The 19,604-nt window shown below is 46.2% G+C and overlaps 1 protein-coding gene across 3 annotated transcripts in view; it reads right to left on the reverse strand.

The window, feature by feature from the left end:
• Positions 1-1,458: 1,458 nt before the first annotated feature.
• PAX5 (paired box 5) overlaps positions 1,459-19,604 on the reverse strand; it is a 130,158-nt gene continuing 112,012 nt past the window's right edge. For 2 of the 3 annotated variants that reach the window (XM_058864675.1, XM_058864676.1), the window contains exons 9-10: positions 8,797-8,883; positions 1,459-1,542 (exon numbers count right to left, since the gene is read on the reverse strand). In XM_058864675.1, the coding sequence (XP_058720658.1) occupies positions 1,466-1,542; positions 8,797-8,883 (164 nt within the window). In that variant the 3' untranslated portion in view covers positions 1,459-1,465. The remainder of the gene's footprint in view (positions 1,543-8,796; positions 8,884-19,604) is intronic. The other variant, XM_058864677.1, reaches the window with a different exon arrangement.

The raw sequence follows: 19,604 nt of genomic DNA on the forward strand, positions 1-19,604 counted from the left end.
AACAGGACCAGGGAGCTTCTCCACTGCCCCCAGGAGGGAAGGGATGGGGTTATGCCCATCGTCCTTATGTGGCTAAGGTTGTCGTTGCCTTAGTCTGGGGTAGGGGGAGGCTTCAGGGAGACATCAGCAGTTGTCCTGGCTCCATGGAGAGGCAGTGATTGATGTAGCTGCTTAGTGGTCATTTGTAGCTGCTCTGCTCTCATAATTTAGCCCCCCACAAGGTGCACATTGAAACATGTGACTATTAGTGCTTCCTATTCAAGTAGAAGGGAAGAAACATGGAATTAGCAGGGCAAAATTCCCCTCGGTCCCCACAGGACTACAATCTGCAATGCCTTCACAGAAATGTACAGACACCTGGAAACAAATACTTTCTCCTTCAGCTTGGCTTGGAAAGTGAGTGCAGCTGCCCTCATGTCTGGTACACCCTGCTCAATACATGCACATAAAAATCACAACCACAGTACTTCTTTGCCTTCCTCTCAGGGTTTTCATGACTGGGATTTAGCACACAATCTATACAGATATATGTAAGGTGTCAACTGTTATTTAGGAATTCCTTCCTGGGTGCTGCTTATCTTGAAACCAGTGAATTTGTTTCAGTGTTTAGTATGATGACAAATGAACATAAAATTAATATTAAGCAGTAAAGTATCACAAAATTGCCTATGTCTTTCCAGTTGCCCATGTGTTTGATACCAGCATATAGCATGATCACACACAACTGTCAAATAAGATGCTCTATATAGAAACAACATCAGCCAAAATACAGCCACGATGAGTGTTAACCTGGTTCAAAGTTGCTTAAAGCTTACTGAGTTCTTTGAATCAGTGCACCAGTTTCCAAAACACACTTTTGGATGTGTTTTGAGTTCATACTTGTACAATGTTGCTGTTTATGCTTAAGCTACTCTTACAGTAATACAAACAAGCAAATATTTACACTGGTGTGCTTGCGTAAAATTGAGCAGACTGATTTTTTCTTTGCCACACACAAAACAAAAAACAAACAAAAAAAAATTAAAAAAAAAAATAAAAGAAAAAAAATAAGAAAAGAAAATTGCCTTGAGTCTCACAGCCTGTTTCAGTGTGCAGCAAGAGGGAGCTGCCCCAAGGGGAGCTGCTCACATCTCTTCCTTATCCCCAGATACAGCCATGGCACCCACAGGCGATTAAAGCAGTAGCCAGCCGGCTGCGAAGAACATGAAGCTACCACACATTTTTAACCACACAGAGCTTCAGGAGTACCACTTCCTCCTGTTTCTCTGTTTGATTCAGGACCCAACCAGATTTAAAAATACAATAATCAGTTCAACAAGCTTAAAGAGCAAAATTTCAATTATGATGTTCCTACTAGGTACTTTCTCTTTCCCTTTTGGAGTGGCTGGCATGGTGGCAGCAAGATGACTCGTCACGGTTGTCCCAGACACACGTGCTGTCAGTGCCGATGCCCTGAGCTCCGGCGTCAGTGGCGGTCATAGGCAGCAGCAGCAGCTGGTGCAGCTGCTCCACGGGCTGTGGTGCTGTAGTAGTAGGGGGAGCCTGTGAGAAATGAGACCACTGTGAGGAAGACAAAGGTGGAAAGGTGCCAGCTTTGCTCTGACAATGGGTGTCAGAGACCTCTCCAGCAAAGCTTCAATAAAGGTTGGGTAAATAGAATGAAAATTGCATTCATGCATTCTGCATGAGAAGAAGGCTACAAAGAACAATGCTTTGCATTGTTGCCTGGTGTTTGATACCTTCTTCCACTCCTTCACTCAAAACATCAACTTCATTTACTTCACCAAAAAAAGTTAATTACTTTTCAGAACAGGAAGTCAAGATACTCCAACCCCAACACACTACCATACTCTGACTTCTTTAATTTTCTGCCTCCTTTAAAAAGGAGAAGGTTGAACCCCAAAGCATTAAAAATATTTCAATGAAAGCACTTGTTTACAGGAAGAGGCCCAAAAAATATCTCTTTCCTGCAGGGTTAAGCACTGGTAGGTAGGATGATTACCCAATGATCACCAGGAACCTGGACTATTTGTTTGAATGAGGAAGAGTCTTTGACTGGGATCCAGAGAGACACCAATCTGTCCAGCCAGCACCAGTTTTAAGAAACCTTCCAAGCACACCTGCAATGAAACCAATTCTGACCCATCCTAAGAAGGGAGTTTTGTCTCTTCAAGGTGCTACCAGTTTGGTCTGCAAGCTACCACTTGCACATGCATGGGATGTAAGGCACATCACAGTGTTGAAGAACTCTCCTGGAAAGACCTGTACTCAGCCACATGCATCCAAGACCATCAGAGAGGTTTGGATGAGCAACAACGAGCCAATGCGAGTAACAGCTCTGGAGTAGTCAGGGCTGTAGGGTTTTCATGAGTGGCCCTGTCTGAGAGCTGCCTTCCATCCTAAGCTCCCTGCCTTCAACACACATGGGACAGCAGTCTATCAGACATTGTCAAGGGTCTTCACAGTCCTGGATGTATCTTGCTGCAGAGGCAGTGACTTCTGCTGCTTCAGTAACACAAGAGGAACTGTCCCCACCAGGAAAAGGTGATGCCACTAGAGCTCAGGGGACTGTGAACCCCTTAGAAAAGCATCATTGGCAGTGAAGCCAAAGGTGAATTTTTTGGTTGTTCACTTCCCATTCCAGACTCTAGCAAGGACTGCTCCTTCAGATCCAGTGATTGCCCAGCTCTTGGGCATAGCCTGAGTGAGGCAGTGCCCCAGTTGTTCTACCACCATGGCCCTACACACCCTCTGGAGCTGGAAGGAGAGCCCAGTTGGCATGCCTTGTGCTGTTGGTAACATGCTCTATGCTGAGCACAAAGACTTCCCCTCGGTGAGGCTGGAGAACCTCCTGCCACCTCCTCTTGTTGTACAGCCTCCAGATAAATGCTTTGCTTTTCACTGCAAAATGACCTGAGTGATTATTTGAGGGCTGCTGGTTGAAAAGCCCAAGAACAAAGTAAGAATCACACAGGCAGACTCTTAAGGGGAGGCTCAGGGAAAGCTGCTGTTAACCATTGGCAAAATGCAGGGCTACCTCACTACTGCGGATCCAACAGGATCAATCTGACAGGCAAGCCCAGCTGTTCTGTCTAGGCTGCTTTTGTCCAGAGTGCCACTTCAGGAGGTCAACTCAGGCTTTATCACCAGCCTCCAGCTTTTCATTTCCAAGGGAGTACAAGCTGTTGCATCCAAAAACCAGAGCCCAGGAAGCATTTGCTCTTGCTCAGTATGTGCAATATGCACACTCAGTCAGAGAAGAAGACTTTGTCATGATCAGTGTCCTACCACAGAATGTAGTACTCTGCTTCTGCAGCCCTGAGGGGTCAGAAACAGGACTTTGGCTACTGGAATGTGTCTCCTGCACTGTGCTGTGGCAAAACAGGAGCTAGTACACAACATGAGGGTTCATGCTGTCCTCAGTTGCATCATTAGGGACACAGACATCCAAAACCAGACAAACCCATGGCAGAGACCTGGGTTTAAACAAAGTAAAGCAATCTTCAGGAGTGTGGTGCTAGCTGACTAGAAAGATAGTTTTACTGTACACAAGAATAATTCAAGAGAGCTCATGAACTGACTGGCCAGGATAAACACTTGCAAAGATGTCTGTATACAAACTCTTAGGCAGGGGCCAATCTGACCTAGATTTATTTACTAAAAGTTAAAATATTTTAAGCCATAGCCAATGTTGCTAAAGCAGATCCCTTCAGCAGGTTATCATTCTGTTTATGTTTACACAAGCGTAGTCTTGTGTTATCTGCTGAGGGCACCACAACTGCTACCCGGGATTGGACAGATAGTTTTCTCCCAGGTAACTGACATCAGGTTAAGGAGCTCCAGCCTCAGGAACTATATTTCCTGGAGGATACTGAAAAGCTTCACAAGGACAGTGAAAACCACTTTCACGGGTAAAACAAAAAATTCGAAAATTAAATTCTGTATACTTTGTATCCCAGCCAAACGCAAGCCATTGAAAGCACAGAAACTGGTTGAACTGGCCCCTCTGAATGAGCAAAGGCAGAAGTTAATGTGCATTGAAATGTGCATGCCATGTCTAGCTGGGGTTTTGGGGATGTTCTTTGGGGGCTGCCCTCTTGGGGGTGCCCAGTTTGCTGGCCCATGTCCTCTCATGACCAATCCAACTGCACAGATGTCTTTGGGGATCATGGCAGGCAGTACCTTGAGGTAAAACAGCTCACAGGCCAGTGAAGAGCCAGGTGGAACTGTTGTCCTCACCCAGCACCAAGAGGTCAATATGAAGCAGGCAGTGGTGGTGGTGGTCAGCAGAGATCCCAGTCCCCCCAGGCACCAGCATTAGCACTAGCCATGGCAGCTCAGCTCAGGTGGAGGGTTGAAAAACACACAGGAGGAACCCAGTAGCACCAAACAATTTCAGCCTGACTCATGGAGCAGTGTGTGGGTCCCACCAGAGCAGGATGCAGTGCTTACTGAGGTTTTGGGGTAAATGGGGTCTTTTGGGGGTCAGAGCCTTTGTTTTCCCACTCTTCCTCCACTGCTGTTCTGACTCAATGCAGCTACAAAAAGCCCAATATTTCTCCCATGCATTCCAAAGGCCTTACATTTCTCTCAAGTTAGATTTTGCCAGTTTGCCTTTCTGCTGAACAATCAAAGAAGCTTGTTTTTAAAGTGAAAAATGAAACCACTCACTCTTCCTGTCACCATGCCTCCATCCAGAACAGACTAGTCCATCCTTCTGTCATTTTTCCTTTCTAATTCATACTATCATCAATTTATTTCTTGACACAGTCATTTCTAGTGCCTACTTGTTCTCTAATCTTTCCACAGAATCCCACAGAGGAATTGAATCTAATCCTAATTGAGAGGCTCCAAGCCCTGCCTTTGCATGATGCCTTGCCAGCACTGGCAGACATGGCACTGCAATGGTGAGGCCAAACCCTCCCAACTAGCACACTGGGACCACATCTGCATGTGAGTAGGGACACTGCATCAAACAGAACTCACAGTGCACAGGACTGAGCCAAATGCTACAAGCCAGCACAAAACTGAGTTGTTTTTCTTCATTAGACAGTGTTGCTGTTATCTGTCCTTAGTGTGCACATGTTGAGCTGATCCTATGCTGGTGTGCACCAGTATGTGCCAACAGTAGTGGCCTGAGCCTGAGACATGCACATTTGCCTCCCACGAGCTCATGCACATGCCTCCATGTGCATCCCTGAACTGTACTGCTTGCAGGTCATTCGCAGGACAATGTGGGGGAAAAAAGAAAGGCCAAGTTCCTTCCCTCAACTCTTTGCCTGGCTTTGAGATGGAAACACCTACTTCAGCCACTAAGCCACACACCCAAGTGGCCAGGGTTTATGTTCTCTTGTCAGCACATTCCTCCAGGAACTTTGGGTCTGTCCTCACTCTTGCTGTGGTCGAGGTGGGACTGAGTCATCCCCCACAGCAAAGTTGGTCATGTCTCTGACTCCAGGAGAGGTGTGGGTGCCACTAGGGCTGATGCAGGATGCAAGAGCAAACTAACTTCTTCCACCCCTGCTTCTGTTCACCATTCTGGAGGACCATGGCTTGATTGTCTGCTCTTCCCCAGGAGCCATGGGGCACAGCATTTGGGACTGCCCTAGAGAGGAAGGAGCACAGACCCCCATCTGCGCTGGTTTCATGACAGCTGGGGCAGAAGAGGCTTGGTGCCTGGTGCAGAAAAGTGAGAAGCACCAAAGCAAGGGCAGAGCAGACAGCAGGGTAATGGTGAGCAGCTGGTGTTCTGCTGGGGCCAGACAACCAGTTCGCAGTGTCTGCGTGAATATGGTTATGCCTTCTCCTGAACACACCACCTCACACCACTCCCTGCTGCTCCACACATAGAGCACAAAGACTGTGCTGCGGGACTGAAAACCAAAGCTTTCTCACTATTCTCATCTCTCTCTCTTTACTCTCCCCCAAATATAATTTTTCAATCCCACTATCCTTTTTTCCACTTGCAAATCATGGCAGTTCTCCTTTTAGCTCCTCTTTCACAGTCTCAGACTTCTGTGATTGCTGTGGTGCAATTCTTTCTTGCCAGCACAGGGAATTAATTGAATGTAGGTGCTGCTAAGTGCTTACAGTATTATACTTTCATCTCAGTGAAAGGAGCAGGACTTTGTAAAACAAACTGTGTCAGGCAATGTACCAGTCCTGATTAATTTTGTCAAGGTTTCTGCTCTGAGGCCGATACTGCCAGAGCTTGTTCTCAGGAGAGAATTACTAAATGCACTCACGTATACTCCTGAGAGGAGTGGAAGCATCCTGGATATAGCTCAAATTAACCTATTCTCCACTGCATGTGCCCAGGCTCATCACACAGCACCTCCTGGGTGTGCAAGGAGACTTGGGGCAGGTTCTAAAGTCCCTGCCAGAGACTCCTACTTGCCCTAAACTACCAGTGGGATTAGGAGGCACTAGGGAGAAGGAATTCCAGGATCAGTGACAAAGGCAGAGCTGTGGAAAGGGGGAATCTCTGCAAGGCACAAGAGACATCTGACCCAGAAGCTGTGGTTGATTGCAGACACATTCTAGATCAGATCATACCACTGTATTTGGACCTACCTGTGGTCAGAAAAGTGGATTTCCCTCTCCAGGAAACTCTCCAGTCCCCCCCCCAGTTCTGTGACCAGACTTAACTGAAATGGTAAGTTCATCTTTAGGACTTGCTGCAGGAAAAAAACTTGCCGTTTGTTTGTTTGTTTGTTTTTAAGTGCTGGAACAAATTATCTTGAAGAGGATAAAAATAAGGAAGCCAACCAACAGGAAAAAAATAAAAGAAGAAATAATCAGCATTGATATTATAGCATGAAACACTTCAATCTCAAGAAAGCTGCGGTTTCTGGAAAAATATGATAGCCTCTGATTATTTTTGCCCTTGCCTCATTTAAACACATGTTCACAGCATGCTGCTGAGTAAATACTTCTGAAGAAATTTCCTTCCACCTGAGAACGAGCTTTGCTGTGAGGAGTAGTATACTATCCCCATAACTGCTCATATGTCAAAGATTAATGGGAATTTTCCCCCAGAATGCATGATCTAAAAAGGAATGATACAAAGAGGATGATTGCAGAAAAAACGGGAATGGCACAGGTAGAAGGTCCTGGCAGCAAGCAGTTGTCTCATGACCAGCTTTTGTCTGAAGTCTTCTGCTGACCCAGATCTACCCATCTCCAGCATCTTCAGGGCATCACAGGGACCTACCTACTTTGCCCACACTCTGGACAGCATGCTTAGAGATAGTACAGGCCCATCATCTCAAATAAAGAGCTGAGCAGGCCATGGGTGCAATCTGCTGCTGACAGAATGGAAGGACCACTGCCCACACCTGTGGGGTTGCTCAGGAGTGGCTCTGGGATGGCTCCATATAGTGTGCACACTCTTCTCATGGAGGTGAATATCCACCAGCAGGAACACAGTAAACAGCCCAGAAGCCTCTCCAAAAGCCCTGTCTTCATGCAGAAGGGCAGGATGAGAGCTGAGTTGTCATTTATTTTTAGTATCGTGCTAATTTCTTTAACACTTTGGTAGGAAAATTTAAAAAGTTACACCAAACCTGGTTTCTCAGGCCTATCGATGATGCAGAGCATTGCTGAAACAGCTTTCCTGATTCAAAAGGAGTTGCAAAATGAGAAATGAAGAAAGCATGGTGCGTGCTCTTGCCTCTGGCATAAGCATCTTCTCCATGCTGCTCAACCAAAATTCTGCCAGCACCACTGGCTGTGGCCATGGAAACAGTAGGTTTGAGCACGGGGACTCCCCTGGCTTTGTGCAGCTATGCCCATCCATATTAGCTGAAGATCTGTCTGTTGATTTATGATGGAAGCGGTAACAAACCCTTAAATGTGGCACAGCAAATAACAGCATTATACCAGCACCATGGCATGAGAGGCAGAGGCTGTCTATTGCTCCCGAAGGATTTGTTTAAGGACAAGAACCATGATGAATACTGCCTGGGTGGCTCAATTACATGGGGACTCAATTACTTAAAACAAAGAAACTGGATGAAAAAAGTACAAAAAAAATTCAAAATTATTTCGCTGCTGGAGGTCACATATAACAGCCCTGTCATCCATAAATCTGGAAATCTCTAAGGCATGCTACTCCTGTGTTGAGAGATGACAATTAATTGGTATTTTACTTACCTCATCCATGCAAATTATGCAGGGAAAAATTCTAATTACTGCATGCTACATGTATATAAGGTCAAAGTGGGCCAGCTTTTGACGGGGTGTAAAATGGATTATGTTTATCCTTCACATGAGGGCCATGATCCTGCAGGAGTTACAGGGCTTCTGCCTCCCATTGCTCATAGGGACTATGCTGACATCAGTGAGGCTGTATCAGTGGTCCCTTGCTGAGGAGAGATGGAATGGGAATACACACAACTGGGAAGCAAACACAACACTAAGTTAGGGAGAAATGCAAAGCACATGCAAGAGCAAGCAGCAATGGCATAGGACGCAGTGGAGCTTACAACTGGCTATAAGCAAACTGGCACCACAAGTTTTGTCTGAACAGGGTCCCTTAACCTCAAAAAAATGGCTTTCCAGTAATACCCTATGTCTCTGAAAGGATTTTTATCAGAAGTAGGGAGACATTTGGGGCAGGTCTTCTTGTTGGCAAAGCGAACCAAGAGCAATTGTGCAGCCCAATGGGGTCCTGCAGTCCCACTCTGTGTCTAAGCATGATTGAGGACAAACTGGGACACACATTCTGCCCACCCCAGGGTTGGACAAACACTGGACATGTTGCACTGATCTCTCAAAACAGGGACGAACACTTACCCAGGAGTCCAGGGTTGGGAAACCTCCAGGAGTCGTTGTATGTTGAATATTGTGGGTGGCTGTATGGGCTCCCAGAAAACTCGCTCCCTAAGTTAAGGAGACAAAGACAGAATAAAAGGTCATTTGATTTGAGATGACAGTTACCATTCTGAGGTAGTGTGTGCTCTGCTCTACTGGCAGCCACAGTAAAAGCACTGCTAGACACTCTGCCTTGAGGAAGGGGAATATAGGTGGGTAAGTTATTAAATAAATGGGTGCAGACATTTTTTACGTGCATTTTTTGTGCCACAGCCCAGGCCTCCTGAACGTGCTGCAGGACCAAGGAAATGAGGAGGGATGGAGAGGCCTCTGGGACACATTGATGGGGCTGGCCTTTGCCTCTTCAGCCCTACAGGACTCAGGGTGAGAAGCACAATACAAGGACAGGGCTGTTCAGATAAAGTCTCTGCTGCAGGAGAAGATGACCCAGTCAATTTCTAGATACCTGTAATGGAGAACGTGGTCATGGTCCCAGATATTTCTTCAACACTGTAACCCAAGCAGAGGGATGTTTGCATCTGTTTCAGATGGATTTGAACCCTCCAGACAAAGGCACAAAAAAGGCTTGAAAAATTGTGGCTATTTATCTCCTCTTTAGGTCCCATTCTTCTCATCTGTTTGTTCTCTTCACATGTCACTGCTTCATACTCCAGCTGCAAGCTCTTCAGAATAGAGCCCACAGGGCTCTGACCTGGCCCTTCCACCATGCAAATACCAACACTGCTACTATTTTATTAGGACATGTTCCTTGAATTACAGATTTCCTTCTCTCTCTTTCTTCCTCCTTCCCTTCACCCTCTCATCTATAAGACACATAAATATATACAAGCACAGCATAGCAGGAGAAAGGGTATGTTTCCTAAGGCATGATTTGAGGGCTGACAGGCCACAGCAGATGTTTGCCATGACCTTTGCCTGCTTTGGTCCTTGGCATTGGCGTAGCCACAACACCAGACCTAGGAGCTGCCATAACCCCAGCTAGGCAGTGGACCCCTGACACTATGTCCTCAGCACCTCAGGCTCAGCATTCCTGTCTCATACAATCCGTAGATCCAACCTGGAGACCACATCTGGGTCCCCTGGCCAGTGAGTGGCCATGGTTTAGGCCATTTGCTGGCACACTGGCCACAGGGAAGAGGGGACCATGCTCTGGTAACCAAAACATAGGGTCAGGTCCAGGATGGCTTGATCTCCACCTGATTCAGCTTCAGTGAAAACAAGCTGCTTCTCTGCCTGCATTGCAGGATGAACAGACCGAGTGTGCTGACAGCAGGACCAACCTATCACTAGTCTGCTACAGGAAGTCTCTGTTAGCATCTCTCCCTTGTTTCTTTTCTGCAGCCCTTCTGACACATAAGACTACACTTACCAGGATCAACCTACTCTCTCTCCCCATCACAGCTTCCACAGAGAGAACGTCCAATGTCTTCAGCAGCAAGTATTTCCACACTCAGCACACCTTGTTGTGCCAACAACAACTCTTTGCAAGCTCAGAGTAGGTTCTCCTTATGGCCTCTAAGGAATGGCATTAATTCACCCTGAGCCAGGAAAACTGGAGCTGTTTCAAACCTTTCTTCCCAGGGAATTACACAGTACCTACAATGCTTCTCTGTTCCTGTCCCTATGGATGATAGATTACTTCAATGCCTGAAGGTTATCTCTGTCAGAGTGCTCATCCTAAAAGAGTAAGGCACAGTGAAGTTGACAATGCCCAAAGAGATGTTAGAAGGCATTTGACATACTGCAGCCACTGGCAAGAGCATCCCCATTGCCTTCCACCAGTCAGGGATCCATCTCTCTCCTGCAGGACACAACAGCTACTCTCTGGTCCTTTCTGCCTCTGAATCACCACAATTGAGGCTGTTGTCTTACCCAGTGTCCTGCCTGATTCTTCCCTACTTCTACAGCCCCTCTGCTGTTCCAGCTTGTCTCTGGCCCAGACCTGTGTTTCTGGTGTTTGCCCAAGCCTGAAAAGCACAAGGCAGCAGTCTATCTGGGAAATTCACTAGTGAGAGTCACAATGTTTCCTAGTCCTGAAGTCATGGTCACATTCTCCTGTCAGTGTGTGGCACACAGAGATCTTTTCATGGGTGCTTCTTCTACAGGAAGGCTATCACACAGCACCTTCCCCAGGGGTTGCATTTTTTCCTCTCCACAGGGAAGTGAGATTTTCAAAGGTTTAGCCCTGGTTTTGTTCCACAAAATGGCTGTGATGCCTGACTGGCATACCATAAAAGCAGATGGGAGTGAGTCTTATTGCTACATGCTTCCTGAGAGCTGTGCAATGCAAGGACACAGGGACAGAGTGGACAGAACAGCAGGACAGGCCTATATCCCTGTTGTGGGCTGTTTGCACAGAGTGCACAGAAGAGGTGTCCTGTACCTCATGCACCAGGAGCACCCCAGACCTGAAATAAAGCTCACAGTGAGCTGTTGCATGCCTGCAAGAGCTCCATCCCAAGGGGGAGCATTCTCCCCTTGGACAACATGACACCTAATTTTTCAGCTGTCCCAGAACTCACCTCTCCCTCGATCCCTTCCTCCCTCCTTCCATCCTCTCTCCCTCCCCTCTTCTATTCTCCTGGAGCTGCACAGACCCAGCCCATTCCATGCTGATGCTGTGCATGCTATGGAGTGGGCAGCAGCACTTTCCAAACGTTTATCACTGCTACAGCAGGGCTGTGGGTGGGAATGGGCTGACATTTCATTGTTTCATCCTCTCCTGTCTTGCCCTCCTCCCCCACCATCCCCACTGCCTCCTCCCCACACTCACATACAGACACACATCCTGGACCCTCTCTGGGGGATGCTCCAGTGCCTGTCAGGCTGAGGCTTCCAATTCTCTGTTTTTTATGCCTCAGTGGTCAGGGTGTCAAGCTCCTGCAGTACAGACCAGCCAGAAGCTCGAGGAGTCACTGAGCACCATCAGCTCAGTGACAGTATTGCTTCCTTCTTAACATACTCTGCATATCCATCAGCCTTGCCGGGGAGGGGGGGAAAGGGGGGAGGGGGAGGGGGGAAGAGAGATAGAGAGAGGGAAGGAGGGCAAGAAGGAAAATGAGAGGAAAGAAATATGAAGGAAGGGAGGGGAAAAGGAGAAGTCGGGGAGAAAATCACAAGCCCTGTTATTACCACCACAGGACTTGGGCAGACAAATGGTACAGCCATAAGTGAAACTAAGGTAGATGAATGAACACTGCATGACTGCCTCACAAATTTCACCAGATATTCCAAGGTCCATCAACTACACTTCTTGACAGCACTTCTTATCAGACAGCCCTCGCCCAATACAAAAAAAAACACCATGGATCTGCCATCCAAGGATGCACACACACGCAGCATGTCGCACACACTGACTGCTGCAGCATGAGAAAAGGGTGGGAATCACACACATCCCTCCTTCATGTGAAATAGTAAGCTTCCTCCTCAGTAGTTCTCACATCACTGAAACAAAAAGACACAAAGGATCCCTTCCAGAGTTAACTCATTTCTTTGCCACAAACCTGACTCTACACTCCACATATGGCTACTCTACATACAGCTGTAGCCCAAAAGGGGTCAGATCATTCCATCATCACCCCAGAAGTGGAGGTAAGGAGGGGAAAGAACCAAGATTGATTCCCAATAACACTGCTGCTACAAGCCAGTGGCAAGCCCTGGGAGATGCATTCCACCCTGAGACAGTGGGACAGAGATAGTCTGATGGTGGTGGATGGACCTTCTGCTGCTGCAAAATAGTACTGTCCACTCTGCAACATTTTTTCTACAGGAACAGTCAATTCACATTTATCAGTCTTCTTGGTTTTAAACTTCCTTAAAGTTTTCTTTCTGATTTGCAGAGAAACTGAGAATCATGAGTGTAAAAATTTCAAGAACAAAGAGATTAATTAAAAAACACTCCCATGTTTTTCACACTGCTGTGGCTTTAGAGAACTGCTGCTGCAGGAAATGGGAAGGATGCAGGCATATCCATGTACCAGTACTGGCCACAGGACAGGAGGATAATGGAAAACTCCTGCCCGGCAGAAGGATGCAGAAGGATGTCAAAGGACAGTCAGGTCTGTCAAGGCAATGTTCAGCCAAGTTATAGAAACTTCCCAGGATGGAAAAAGCCTGACCACTGTCATTGCACTACACCATTCAACATGCAGAGTACCTGGCTGTAGCACTATGAAGCACAGCAGTCATGAGTCATGGGACTGTGTGACAACACCAGCAGAAAACAGCAGATTAATCAAATATTATTGTCCAGCTGCTGATACTTTTGGACCAAAATGCAGAATCTGTGGAAATAATCTGCGAAGGAGTTTCATATGCCACTTCTAAGCATAACACTGAAGTCTCAAAAGACCTCATACATCAGAAGCTCCAGAGCCAGTACAGCTCAACAAGAATGTTGGAGCTTAGGATTTTTCCTTTCTTTTTCTTCTTTCTTTCTCGGGGAATTTTCTCCCATTTGTTGCCTCAGAGTTGATAACTGCAATACTTGAGACACAAAAGATGTGTCTGGGAGGAGGAGAATGGGGAAGGGTGCAGTTTAATATCATCTCTGAGCTGGAGGGTTTTCTCTTGGGAAGTGCACAGATACTGCAAATTTTGGCTGAGGGGTGAGGGACAGGACTAGGTCTTAGCTTGCTTGCTCACTCTCAGGATCAGAGGTGGGACAGTCATGGTTTTGGTGCCGGGCTGCTGCTGTGGGGAGAATTAGCCACCTCCACAGAGTTCCGTCCCTCACTGCTTCTCCATACCTTCAGTAAGCCTTTGCTTGTAGGAACGGCCATTGAACTGGGACCTTTTCAACACTGGAAACTACCCTCACCATCTGCTCAGGTGCCTCAGGGGAAAATCCAAGACTCCAACCCACTCCCTGCTCCAGGAAGAGTGTCTACCAGCTGCGTGCAGGAGCCCGGCTGCTGCTGCACAGCCCTGCTGTTTCCTGCCCCTGCTTCAGGCTTCTTGTTACACTTTACCCAACATCCTGTGTCTGCCCAGATGCCCACAGCTCCTGGTACAGCTTTGGAGTTTTTGCAACACTTTGTTTTGCCACCTAGATGTGCTCACCTCTGGTGTTCCAGCATGAGGTTCCTGATACAGTCTATTTCACCAGCCAGTGGGGCACTGAGACCAACTGCTCCCCGTGAATTTGCCAAGGAAGCCCCTTTTCTGGAAGCCCTTATATCCTTTTTCTCCTGCTGGCTCACCTAACGTTACCCATGAGATGCGGCTGAGCTCGCACCACAGCTCCCCCTGCAGGCGCGGGGGAATCATCGCGCTCCCCTGCCCGGCCAGGAGCCAGCAGCGCCCCTGCCGGCTGTGTCCGGAATTGCACCCAAGGGGAAAGCACCTGCTACCGAGAGACGGCTGGGGCTGGAGGTCTGGTTTTCTTTGTTGGTGCTGCTGTTGTTTTTTGGTTTTTATGTGTGTATATATACATATATATATATAAATATATATATATATTCTAGTAAAGAACTGTTATTCCTTTTCCTGTATCTTTGCCTGACAGCCCCATCATTTCAAAGTTATAATAATTTAAGAGGGTAGGAAGTTATATTTTCCATTCCAAGGGAGGTTTCTGCCTTCCTTGGCAGGCATTTGTCTTTCAAGTCAAAGCAAAGAGCCAGCTACATGCAGGACATGGAGCTACATGGACACTTTTTGCTGAGTTTTCTCAGACACCAGCTTTTGCACAAGCATTTGTGACATGAAGAAGCCATCAGGAACATGGGGGTGGATGCTTGTTATCCATGTGATGATTACTAGTAATACAACACACAGGTGATGGAACTGCAGGTGATATAACATGCAGGCGATGCAATATACCTCCCTCCCTGCCACAGCCATGTGACAGCTCTCAGCTGTCACCGAACAGGGAGAGTGACCATGACCTGGCAGCCGTGCCATCCCTCCTCCCAGATTTGTTGCAACCTCTGGTTTCTCCACTAGTGTCCACTGCTGGGCCTTTTTGTTAACCAAGATCAGGGGACAAAATGCAGAGTTAGGCATCAGCACGAGCATCTTCAGCACTCCTTCTGGGGGTTTTGGCTAAGTTTAAAAACAATCTGCTGTATTTGTCCCTAGGTTGGTTTCCCGCAGACAAACCCATGTCCCTGTTAGTCCAAATTCCTGGTGCCTCTACTTTTCTCTTCTGTTGAGGGATCTTACTGTAACTTTTTAAAATTAACATTCTCATTACTTTTATTTGTTTTCTATCGTTTTATTTTGAGGAAGTAATCACATGGATCATAAATTTCTTCAGCAAATTCCAATAACAATCATTACCCTGATAAGCAAAGACATGCTTGACTGCATGGGGAGCAGGCATAAGCACTGCACTGAGCCATGTGTTCAGACCCACACATCATTGGCTGACTCTGTGAGGCAGCAGCTATCCAAACACAGCCTGGAAATCTGTTACATCGAAGTTCTGCCTGCCACAGGGCCAGCTATCGCCTGAACTGGAGGATATAAAATCAAAGCAGAAGCTTCTCATCACCCTGGGCCAACACCACCCCAGAGACAGTTTCATGATCCAGCAGCTCAGCCACCATCTCACATAAAGTCAGAGGGACAAACAACTTTGAGGGACCCTGAAGGGTAGGAAAAGGGTCTGGGCTCTCAGCAGAGAAGAACAGCATGGTTTTCCCTCAGTAAAATGAACTTTCCTCTCCACACCAAGCCATTGCAGTGGCTTATGGGGAGAAAGAAAAGAGGTTTGGAGTCCTGTCTGGGAAGCTGCTGCCTCTGAAGTTCACAAGACTCATTCTGTTAGAAGTTTTCCCCATGAACAGGAGAGCTGGGAAAAACCTTTCAGTTGATATTCCATATCACATGAAAAAAAATTTTGTTTCACATCACTAACATATTTTTAACAATTTATGACAATTCAGACAAAATTCTTTAGGGAGAGTCATGGATTGGGTGGTGTTTTTTTAATCAGTTGTTTTCAAACAATTATTTTCCTTTTAAATTCAGAGAAATACTAAATTTTCAAATCAAGTTCAGTGAGGCTAAAAATAAATAAAATTTAGCCAAAAATCTCAATGGTAAACTAACTGTACCTTTGAAAAGAAGAAAGAACTGTAGCTTTGAAGAAAAGTCCACAGTAATTTTTATAGTTGGTTTTTGTTTTGATTGAATCTTGGACTTTCTTCTAATTTCAACATTCCTTAGCAACAGCAGGATCAGAGATATGCATTTCTCTAATCTAAAAATATCAGCTGCATTTAACCTGGAGGAGCAGCAACCCAGGGCATGCCACAAGCTAACCACGAGTCACCTGCCAGGTGTTCTCCTGGTCCCTCACCAGCTCATTGTGCAGAAGTCCCACAGGAGGAAGGAAATGGATCACTCTGCTTTCGGCTATGCTGACCAAACACACTTGGCTGCTACCTTGCTTAACAAGCAGTCTACATGATACAGAAGTGCCAAGAAAGGGCAAAAATTACCAAACTACAGCCCTACTGTAACAAAGTAGGTATTTCTGAAACTGCATCCCCCCTGGAAGAAGCTGAGCGGGAAAATACACTGTACCTAGCAAAAGCCTTCCATGATACACCCAGCTTGTCTCAATGAAGATACTCAGGGTCATAATAAGCTAACATCCAGGACAAGCTGGTGGGATTCATCAATGAATCTTTGAAGGGCAGGCTTGGAGAATTTTCTCAAGATTGTGTTACCAGAAGCTATACCAGGATGAATGATACATCAAACGTGTGGCAATGGATGCTGCAGCCAGATCCCTCCAGAAGGATCTGGCAGCCTGGGGGGCCAATACACCCCTTTCAGATGCCACTCTTGTGCCCATTCCTGCAAACAATGCATATGACACCTCAAAGACACACTCTGAACAGAGTGATGCATGATGGCAGCCCCCTGAGCTCACATCACACTTGGGCTAGCATGGGTTGTGGTGGGAAGAAACATTAATAAAAAAATGTTTTCCAAGGGGGCTGAAAAATGTCCTTTTGGGAAACCTCCTCAGTGAGTAGTTTCAAAACTTTCAGTGAGTAGTTTCTGCTTTACAACACACCTGAGGTCCTCTGCATCAAAATGGGAAGCTGCTCTCCTCATTGAACCTGCACTTACCTGGCATTGTATCCAGCAATCTATTTATTGTCACAGGAAGGAAGTAAAAAAAGCATTAATAATGGAAAAGTGGAAATGCTTTCTTTAGAATTAATATCCCACCCCAAGCCTTTTTTATTCTGATGATGGAATTGAAAATAATAGATTTCAGCAAAAGAACAGACCTCACAAATGTTTTTCAAATAAAACTTTTCTTACACAGAACAAAACATTCACTTGCTGATATTAAATGAAAAAAAAAATATCAAAAAACCCTGACAATGAGTCCCTAGAGCAGTAAGCTTTTTAGCCATGTTCTTTCAACACAACATGACAAAATTATATCAAACATTTCATCCACCTTTAGCCAAGACAAAGTACGTAGAGCTGTGATGTGCAGCAACTGTCAGGCCAACCCTGAGACACTGGCATTCACAGGATCCTAGGTAGTGCCACTAATCTGTATTAATAATTAGACAGCATTCTGCCTCTAGGAAGAATTGCCAGGATATGTGGCAATAACTGTTAACTACGGGGGCTAGTGGTATAAGTCAGACTCTGCTTTGGCCGCTGAGCACCTGCAATACCCTCCTTAAACAAATCTGAACAAACAGAGGAATACTTTTGTTTGTTAGAACTATTTTCTCTCCCAAAAGCAGGACAAACAACCCACTTTCCCCCTAAGAAGCTACAATAAATTAATTTATACAAATAAATTCACGAATTATACACTTTATGTTAATTTACCTACAGACACAATCCCAGCAATCCAGCTGGATGCCACCTGGACAAATGCTGGGGGCAAAATCCAGGGTCTGCTCCCATAGCAGGTGGGGTATTGCATACAGAACCACTGGCAAGAGGACCAGGCATTCCTTCCCTGGGATGTCAGGGGCTGCAGTAGCAAGGGTGCACCTACTGAAACACACCCCACATATAAGGACAGACACACACACACACTAATGAAGACCTGGCAACATGGATACACAGATGTGTGCATGCTCCTTACACATGCAGGCTTGTAAATCCACTGGCAAATCTGGTTTAAGTGGATCAATAGATCACTTACAATCATCTATGACCCCTCATACACTCACCAAAAGCACATCCAGTCCATGTCTGTTCCATCTTGCAGTCACTTATTAACCCTTCAGAGAGCAGCTGAGGTGCAGCCATCCCCCAAATTTTCACACACGTGATTTCAGAATGAAATTAGGCCCTACTTTGGCTAATTGTTCCTGCACATCAGCCAAGGAGAAGTTTATCGCAGTTGTGCTTGGAAGGCACTCGGTCAGAGAGCATCTCTCCAAAGTTCCCAGTCCCATCAAGACGGCCCAATTAACTTCTAATGAAGGCTGTATATAATTCTATTATCACACAGTCTTTCTCCCTTATTTTATCTTTACATTAGCTAACACTGGTCAAAGATGTAGTATTTTAACAGTTCTGAGTGGGCTGTCATATTATAAGAAAACAGTAACATGCAGATTTTTGTAACACTACCGCATTTCCAAGAAGCTATATGGCACAGAAATCCCATCAATGACTAATGAGTTGTGGGTTAAGGTGGACGTACCTTGCTGAGAAGCCACTGTAGTATTCTCGACCCGTGCTGCCTGCCATAAAATTTTAATGCTGCTTCTGACATATTTATGAAATACCTCACCTACTCTTTGCAGGATGACAAAAAGATTTACACCCGTAATTACTGCAAGCACATAGGTTTTAGCTATGCACTTTAAACTTTTGTACACAAAGGTATTTAACTTTAATACAACAAAGGTAGGTGGTGCCACAGAGCAGCCATATTGGAACTGCATTAGGAGAGATTTATTTCTCTGTACCAGAGGACAATTGCCCAACTCATCTGAATATAAGATGACATTGCAATTAATTGCAATGAGGGGTTTGCCCCTTCCCTCTCTCACCTGCCCCTGTAGAGTCATCTCCCCCCTCCACCAGCCACTGGCATGCAGACTCTTGGGATCCCAGGTGGATCTAGAAGCAAGAAGCTGCACTCCCAACAGTGATATCAAGATAAGCAAGCCACACTTGGCCATGTGCGGAGCCTCACTACCAGTGCTGGCAGATATGGGGCTGGAAACACACTGCTGCTCTGTCCAGTTGCTGCAGCTGCTCATACCAGAATGTCTCTCCCTAAGCCTGGTCTGTGGGACTGCTGCAAGCCTCTCACAGCGCTCTTGCACCCTGTATGGAGTATAGGTGAGTGGCAAAAGGCGGATGAAGGACACAAAGAGAATGCAGGGCATCAGGTACACAAGGGTCAGAGTAAACGAGGGTCACAGAGCAGACAAGGGACATGTGGGAGATGAGAAGCACCAAGTGGACAAGTGGCATAGGGTGGACAAGGGTTGTGGAGCGGACAAGCAGCACAGTGGATGCATCCGCACAGAACATCACTCCATGTCTGTGTACCTAGGCACTCCTGACCTGCACAGAAGCAGCCCCATGTGCATCAGGGCAGGCAACATTTCACCTTCTTTGCTCCAGGCTGACCAGCTTCATAGTGCAGGTGGGATGAAAGGGTAAACAACTGACTCAGAGAAAGTAAGTTTTGCAAGATGGTTTCATCCCAAAAGTCACAAGAGGTATCTTGGGGGATTAAATTCTCTGAGCTAGGCAGCAGAAATATTGCACTTGGTTCAGTGCAACTCCATGCTTCATCCTCACTTTTCCGTAAT

The sequence above is a fragment of the Poecile atricapillus genome, chromosome Z (genome assembly GCF_030490865.1).
Source record: "Poecile atricapillus isolate bPoeAtr1 chromosome Z, bPoeAtr1.hap1, whole genome shotgun sequence".
Classification (NCBI taxonomy): Eukaryota; Metazoa; Chordata; class Aves; order Passeriformes; family Paridae; genus Poecile; species Poecile atricapillus.